General features: G+C 31.4%; 1 protein-coding gene across 1 annotated transcript; it reads right to left on the bottom strand.

Annotated features, from left to right (window-relative positions):
• Window positions 1-5,409: 5,409 nt before the first annotated feature.
• On the bottom strand, window positions 5,410-8,465 carry LOC115705229 (profilin). The gene is made up of 3 exons (XM_030632497.2): window positions 8,026-8,465; window positions 6,325-6,462; window positions 5,410-5,829 (listed from the first exon to the last, which is right to left on the bottom strand). The coding sequence occupies exons 1-3, from the start codon at window positions 8,146-8,148 to the stop codon at window positions 5,695-5,697; spliced, it is 396 nt and encodes a 131-aa protein (XP_030488357.1). The 5' UTR covers window positions 8,149-8,465; the 3' UTR covers window positions 5,410-5,694.
• Window positions 8,466-8,843: the final 378 nt, after the last annotated feature.

The raw sequence follows: 8,843 nt of genomic DNA on the forward strand, positions 1-8,843 counted from the left end.
GCCTGGGTTCCCCATATACATGCTGACTATGTTAACAACATGGCTTAAATCAGGTCCTGTGCACACCAAAATGTACACGATGCTCCCAACCAGATTAGTATAGGGAATTCTTTCCATTTCCTTGATTTCTTGTTCTATGGTGGGGGACTGTTTGCTAGACAATTTGAAATACTGAGCAATTGGTGTGCTAACTGGCTTAGAGATTCCAAAATTGCTCAATACTTTAGAAATATAGTTAGCTTGAGACAGTTTTAAAGTCTTAACCTCCTATCTCTGAATATTTCCATGCCAATGATTTTTCTTGCAGGGCCTAAATCCTTCATTTCAAATTCCCCACTAAGCATCTTCTTAACCTGATTAATCTCCTGAGTATCCTTGCTAGCAATTAGCATATCATCTACATACAAAAGTAGGTAGACAGTGGCCCTAGTTTTCGATGATTTTACATAGATACAACTGTCATAAACACTCCTTTTGAAGCCTGCCTTAAGTATAAAATTATCAAACTGTTTGTACCATTGTCTAGGTGATTACTTGAGGCCATACACGGACCTTTTACGCAAGCACACCATGTCCTCCATTCATTTTTCAACATAGCCCTCTTGTTGCTCAATCAGAATTTACTCATCTAGTTCTCCATGTAAAAAGGTTGTCTTGACATCCATTCGTTCAAGCCCTAAGTCATAGATTGCTATCATGGCCAAGATTAACCTTATTGAGGTATGCTTTACCACATGGAATAAGATTTATGTATAATCTACCCCTTCTCTCTGTGTATACCCCTTTGCCACCAATCTAGCCTTATATTTGCCTTTTTCACCTCATGGAACAGAGTCCTTGTACTTGTATAACCATTTGCAGCCAATCACTCTTTGTCCTAGACTCTTCTTGATTAGAATCTAGGTCTTATTCTTCTTGAGAGAATACTTTCATCATCTGTTGCAGCACTCCACTTGTGTTTATCAACTGACCTCATTGCTTCAGCATAAGTTTTGGGTTCATTGTTGCATTGCTCTATGTTGAGAGCATAGTGTATGATGTCAGCAAGACCAAACCATACAAGGCCACAATATATATCTATCCTATTGATATGATGTTATGTATAATTTATTTAGTTACCTTATATGTGATAGACACTGTTATGGTGGTTGATTATATTGTCCAAGTGAGAGAATGTTAGGATTATTATTGTGAACTAATATAATCATAGGCATAATTTATAACCACACAATTATTAACTATGTGCTTAATATTTATCAATAATCATAATGAGATGATTTACACTAACTGATTATATTAGAGGTACATGAGAGCACTCTTATAACTATAATTGATCCATTAAATTATAGTCTAACATTAATTAAACCATATAAGTTCTATTAACTAATAACCCCTTAAAGTTAGAGGAGTGTGATATATATTTAAGATATGAGGCTTTAATTAATGGTAATGAGAATGACATAATGGGATTGGTCCACATTGGCCTCTCTTCAAGATTCACCATTAAACTTTTATGCATTCATCTCATTAAAAGATTAGAAGTATCAAATGGCTCATATGGATTACATGGGTCTAGGATGTATATTTTATTACTCATTAATGCCCTAAATAAAATATTAGATCTTGGTTGATATTTATGAGCATTGTTGATGATAATAAATTAATGTTATTGTTTCTTTAATAGAGATCCTTAAGATAGACATATTAATACTTTTATTATAAAGCAATTTAATTGGTGCACGTATGAAATGAAAAGAAATATACTATGAATATTGATATATTGAATCAATACCCGGTTAAATGGGATGTATTGGTATACACCTTAATTTATTTTTCAATTGGTCCTCCTTGATAAATGGGTGAAAAAACTGTAAAGTGCTTCGTTTTATGAAAAAAAAAAAAAAAAAAAAACTCTCAACATTAGGTAACTTCCTCCTCAAAAGTAAAAGCAAATGGTTTTTTTTTTTTTTTTGGTTGATTTGGAAGTAAAAACAAATGGTTGTTAACTTGTTCTTGGTTGAAATAGTCCATTGTTTTTTTTTTTGGCTGAAAGATTGTATTTTCTATGTATTGTGAACTATAGAACTAGGATCCAATCATTGGCTTCTTCCATTCACATAAGTGACTTATAAGACCAATGAAAGAAAACCATAAGGATGTCAATGTTTTGTTGATTATTCTCTTCAAATAATCAACAATTCAATTATCAAAGGATATCTCAACCAACCCATGTCATTTAACGAATTCAAAGAATAAGAAGATAAAAAATATTGTATAACATTGAACAAAGATTATAAAGAAGAAAAAAAAGAAAAAAGAAAAAAAAAACTGCTCTATAGTTGTAAGGTTTTTTATTACTATGCTTACGAACCAAATTAAAGGGAAAACCTACAAAAAAGAGACAACAAACAAAATTCTGGGATCGAATCGAATCAAATAATCTCCTCTCTCACTGTTAATCCTATTTAAATTTAATTCTTTTAAGTAAAATAAGATTAAAGATTCAATGTCATGAGACACACAAAATATATAGTGCACATACATATTACAACCAATTGCCTTTTGACATTTAGGGTGTCTACTGATAGGTCTAATTTTAAGGTGTCTATTGTAGAATTACCCTATTCTTTAATATGATATTGACTTGTATTAATAGCTTGTTCAAAATTATATTATCTTTACCATAAAATTGACCCCAACTTCGACTGCCATTTGGGTCCGAGTCTGGGTCTAGGGTTCGGGGTCCAGGGCCAGGTCAGGGTCAGGGTTAGGATCAAGGTCTGAGGTTCAAGGTTCGGGGTTTGGATCTGGGGCTGGGTCTGGGTCGGGGTCGAGGTTTGGGGCTGGGCTGGTCTAGGTCGGGGTCCAGGCCTGGGGTTGGGTTTGGGGTCCAAGTCTGGGGACGTGTCTAGGGTCTAAGGACGAGTCTGGGTCCAAGGTCTGGGTATGGGTCCAAGGTCTGGGTATGGGTCCAAAGCTAGGTCTGGGGAAGGTGACTCCGACCCTTTGTACATATTATAATACAAGCTAATACGAATCATTTGTTATTAATTAAATAATACAATTCACATTGTATCAAAATTTTTGCTCGTAATAATGAATATAATATAATCTTTTTAACAAAGAATAACAAATATATAATTAAATAGTGAGTTTTATATATTTTAATTTAATTTAAAATACGTTAAGAATAATATGTTAAGGAGATATTAGGCATTATAAATTAGTTTAGCAATAATAGTCAATGATAATTAGTATTTTTTGTGTTATCGTTACAACTAGGGGTGTTCATTTAATTTAATCCGCACTATTTTGCTCTTAGTGCATCCGATTTGCACTAAGTGCAGATTTTATATTTTGAATCCAATCCAATCTGTACAGTAGCTCAAATCCAATCCAATCCAATCCGTAAAAGTACGGATTGGATCGATTATTTTAGATTGGTTACTTTAATATTAAATTATTTAATATTTATGAAAAAATATTTTTGTTCACATAACTAGCAACAAAATAAAATAAATTATTATTATTTTATGTCTCCAACAATAAATTAAAATAAATAAAAATAAAAAATATTAAATTTAAAAGAAGAAAAAAAAATATATGTATAAAGAAATGTTTAATTTTATTTTAAATTGTATGTAGAAAAAAAATTATATGTAAAAATAGAATATACATTTGATGTATTAAGCTTTACAATATAATTGTAGTATATTTATTAGACTTTTAAATAGAAATTATTTCAAAAATACACAAAAACCAAAAAATTATAAAACTATGATTTTACGAAATTTTAAACATTTTTACGATTTTTTTGATTTTACTTACAGAAAATATGGTCTTTTTATGTTGTACTCTTTTTAATTTGTTGTTGATTTTTTGTTATGTGTATGTTATTTTTTGTTGTTGTTTTGATGTTATTTTCATGTTACTTTTATGTAATTTTCTTGTTGTTTTCGTGTTGTTTCTATGGAAAACCGTAAAAATGTAAAAAAATTCTGTAAACGTAAAAATATAATTTTTTTACAAAAATTGGTACCTTATATAATTATCCCTTTTAAAGAACTATTTTCTTTTTAAATTATTAATTGTATATATAAGTTTTTATTTTATTTTTATAAATACGTGTAAATTGAATTTGATCGGTTACTTTGACAAGTCAATCAACATCCAATCCGTACAAGTGCGGATTTTTGAATTTTTCAATCCAATCCACTTCGCACAAGTGCGGATATTCACACTTTGTGGATTGGATTGGATCGTGCGGATTGAATTGGATCAGGTATTTTATGAAGGGATAAGTTGAAAACTACCTTTTTTTATTACACATTAACCAAATATAACTCTAAACTAATTTTAATTGATAAATACCCTTTTTTATAATCAAAGTACCAAATATAACCTTACAAAATTTATTAAAATTAGACTTCTTAATGGACATAATGGGAATATAACTTATAAAAGTGGGTATAAATTAAAGAATATTAAAATGAAGGTAAAAATTAAAATATGAAACAAAAAATGAGTATAGAGTGTAATTTCTCTTTTTTTTTTTTATGAATACCCCTAGTTACAACAATATGTTATGAAAATTTACACTAAGGCTGTATGTTATGAAAGTTTACTCTAGGCTATTATAGGTTATGATGAGAAAAATTCCCACCTAGTACTAAAGTAGTGAATGTGTTTTGTCCCTTTGTAATGTATTGGCCCTTGAAGTAGAAGCAAAAAAATTCAAATCCAATATTACACGACTATGGCTTTTAACTTTATTTTGCATGAACAATTAAATGGGCAATCATTCCAAATCCAATCCAATCTGATTGTCAGGCTTATGTAATGGCCACAAAAAAGGAACATATTCTATAGCTTGCCGTTGTCGAGCAATTATCAAGGGACCCAACTGGTACTGTCAAATTTCAGGAATTTGGTCATATAACAGCGACCATTCAATTTCGTGCACCAAACCAAACCATTTTATTTTTCACGAGCCAATTACAACCATGACAGCATTGATATGACTTCATACGGTAATAACAATTAGATTTGATTGATTTAATATTTTAAATCTATCCATTTATAATATTTGAAAAAATATGGCTAAGTAGTGTATATGAAAGATGTAATGACATTTATAGGTCACTAACATCATTCCTATAACTAAGATAAAAGAGAGTAGAAAATGCTGTCTTAAAATGAAGCTTTTAGAGTTTTAGGCGTTTGCTTTTGATTGTGTTGTATTGCCAAATACATCAAATAACAATTTAACAAACACGTGGGGCGTTTTGCTGCTGGTCTCCTAAAATACTCACACACATACACAATGGGTGAGAGAGAGAGAGAGAGAGAGAGAGAGAGAGAGAGAGAGAGAGAGAGAGAGAGAGAGGCAAAAAGACAAGACTATATAAATTTATGCCAATCAATTTAACCATATTAAATTATTAATGACTCAAAACATTAGACAATAACCTCACTTGAAAATCATCAAAATACCATCCATTGAAGGAGTACAAAGACAAAAACCACCCTACTTTTCAAGCACCAAACATTTTTTTGTTCCATATGAGTTCTCTATGACTTTTAATATTTGTAACATATTTCACTGCAACCTATCCAAGAATAAGAAGCAGATCAGCAGATACAATGTGTGTATGGAACCTTGGGGACTCGCATAAATATGACAAAACAAGCCAATTAGAGACCCTGCTCAACGAGATAGTCTCCAAGCCTCTCAACAATCATGTTGCATTGCCCTGGCGTCATTGGCTCATCATACACACCAATGATCAAAGCCTGGCTAGTCTTTTTAACAGTAACACCACCAGCACCCTGAAAAAAAAAAACAACAACAACAGAAGAAAGGTGATACAGTGAGAAAGCCAATCACACTACACAAAATCATAAACACTCCCCCCCACCATTTTTCCAATAAAATACAAAAAGAAGAATCTCCACCAATACCATGAAAGCTGAATAACAAAAAAAGAATGTATTCATATTTCCATACTCAGAACTACAAAAGAAACAATGACATGTATTCATGTTTATTCTTTCAGTTGAAGAAAAAGTTAGATGGAGATTTTGAAGAATTATTCATTGCTCTTTATGTGACAGCTGACTATTGAAAAGCCTAAATAAACATGTCTTAAGATATAGAGTCAGCTTCGAATTACAAGATATTGTCATTCAGCTTTGAAGTTAAGCTTATCTGAATGTGCAACAAATTCACTGTTGCAGTGCCAACATTTTAAGAGTGTGCAAACCATTTAAAAGGAAACAAAAATTTGAACAAATACATAAAATGATCATATCCAAGTTTCTCACCTTCTTTCCTCTGATAACAGCACCTGGCTCCCCTTGGATCACCATATATTTTGTGCCACCAAGATACAAGCCAGTAGGTGCAAGTGTTCCAGGTTCTTCAAAGTCATTCATGATGCCAGTTATTTCTTCGGGCTTGAACTAATCAACATTAACATCAAGACTATAAGCAATAAATAATAATAAAAAATACAGCAAATAAGAGACAGTTGAATCAAGAATACCAATGAGAGTGTGTGTTCATATTTCTGAACCAAAACATAGGCTTTAGAAAATAAAACATAGAAATTGACTAACAATGTAAACATTTAATGAGGAACAATTATGGTTATTGGATGTGAGGCTTAGTTGGGGATAGCTTTCACTCATAAAATAGAAAAGATGTCATTATATTGTTTGGAAAGTACAGTTTATAAAGACTTAACAGTATATAAAGGGCATCTTTATTAACGTTAAAGATCTAAGGGTAGTCACGTGAGCTAGCCTCAAATGGTTAGAAGGTCAAGAGCAGTGCGACGATTTAGTTCTCATAAATGTCTGGTATCAAAATAAGTAAGAATGTTTTAATGTTAAAGATTTAGGGTGGTTACATGTCCGCTAGCCTCAAGTAGTTGGATGAGTGAGTGCGTGGACGGTGGTTGGGCAGGTAGTAGCAGTTATATTCTCATAAATGTATCATATAAAAATAAGTAATAATGTTTTAATGTAAAAAATTTAACGGTTGTTGTCTAGAGCGGTTGGATGGGTGCGCGTGTGGATGGTGGTTCGGTCAAGCACGTGGGAGCGGTAACCATAAATGTATCTTATCATAATAAGTAATGATGTTATGATCTAAGAGCACCTATTGAATTAAGAAATTTGAATCGCAAGCACAATAAAAATCTCTTGTAGTTATTCAATTTAATAAAACTCTTCCAGAAGAAGCAGTGCTTTAATTGAAACTCTTCAAATCATGTTATAGTTAAAGGCTTGAAGCTTTTCTGATGAAGCCACCCCATGGGGACAGCTTCCTTCAAAAGGTGTCGCAAAGCACAAAAAAACTTTAATTTCATTTAAACAAGACTAGCCCCTTATAAAAGCCACCTCAAACAGACCTAACTCTTTGTAAAAGCCATGTCAAACAGGCCCTAAAACATCATAATTAAGACCCGAGGCAATATAACATATTCTAGTGTTCCAATAACCAGGCAGCATTTGCAAGTTTATGATAATAGATTCCTTTATAATACTATGCCTTTAATCCCAGCTCAAAAAAGCACTCCCAATTTAACTGAAAAGCTTTCTAAGCTAAACATTCACTGGGTGGTTGTACTAAACTATCAATACATATACCATTACCTAAACCTATCGAAACATCGTTCAGAAAATACATACTTGAAAATTAAAATAATTTGACTGAACACAGAAATGATGTAAAAATACTTATAGCAAAAACCCTAAATCCCAAATCAGATCACAACTACACCATGAATCCTGATCAACAAAAGAATCCTAAAACTACCCGACAACAAATATTGACAGAAACAAATAAACAATAACGAATAAATATTTAAAGAAGCAAATAAAAAACATGCAGTGAAACAAACAAAGGTGAACAATCAGATCTCTCTTCAAAAAATAACAAAAGAACAAAAACCAATCAGATCTCAAAATTGTGTCAAGTAAACGAAGGCAAAGCAGTGAAATAATAAAAAGAAAATAGACCTGAGGGAAATTAGCGCTCTGAGCCCAAACGCTACCATCATGACCGATGATAGCCGCAGCAGTGAGATGATTGCCATCGATTTCGCACATCAGATGGTCATCTACGTAAGCTTGCCACGACATCTTCTTCTTCTTCTTCTAGTAGTAGCTACTACAAAGATTTTCCTGTGAATTTCTGCTGTTTGGATGGTGAGAAAATAGCTGTGTTCTACTCTTATTTCTAGCACAAGCGGTAGCGTTGAATCCACGGAGAAATAAATAATGAAAATATTCCACTTCCAGCTAATTCTTTTTTTCCTTTAAGGAAAGATTGATTTTACAATAATACCCCCACTCTAAAACTTCTGTTCTTCACAATGTTCTGTCTCCTCCCGTAAATTTCGCAATGCCATACGTCAGTTACTTGCACTTTTTTTGTCTTTATTTTTTATTGTAATTTTGTCCTGATTTTTTTTTCTTGGTTCGGATTTTGTTTATATGTTTTTTTTTTTTTTTAAAAAAAAAGAGAATAATTGTTTATATGTTTTTATTTCTTTTTTTTTTTTGAAAAGGATATATGTTTTTATATCACAAACAATTATTTTCATATTTTATTTGAGTTACTTATGACAAAATTTTATTTTAAAAATTAAAATAATATTTTTTGAATATTTCAAAATACATAAATAATTTTTAATAAAATAAAATAAATGGCATTAATTTTGTTATTAAAATTAATTTTAATTAAATTGTCTTTTGAAATAAAATTGATCAAATTGTATTTTGTTCTTTTTGGTAAAAATTTATATGTATAGTCCGTATCGAAACTCTAATATGAT

This window comes from Cannabis sativa, chromosome 1, assembly GCF_029168945.1.
Source record: "Cannabis sativa cultivar Pink pepper isolate KNU-18-1 chromosome 1, ASM2916894v1, whole genome shotgun sequence".
NCBI lineage: Eukaryota > Viridiplantae > Streptophyta > Magnoliopsida > Rosales > Cannabaceae > Cannabis > Cannabis sativa.

Coding starts and splice junctions, on each gene's coding strand:
- LOC115705229 (XM_030632497.2), bottom strand. CDS start 8,148: ATGTCGTGGCAAGCTTACGTAGATGACCATCTGATGTGCGAAATCGAT. Junction 6,463..8,025: donor AGAGCGCTAATTTCCCTCAG/GTCTATTTTCTT, acceptor AATGTTGATTAG/TTCAAGCCCGAAGAAATAAC. Junction 5,830..6,324: donor CTGTTATCAGAGGAAAGAAG/GTGAGAAACTTG, acceptor TTTTTTTTTCAG/GGTGCTGGTGGTGTTACTGT.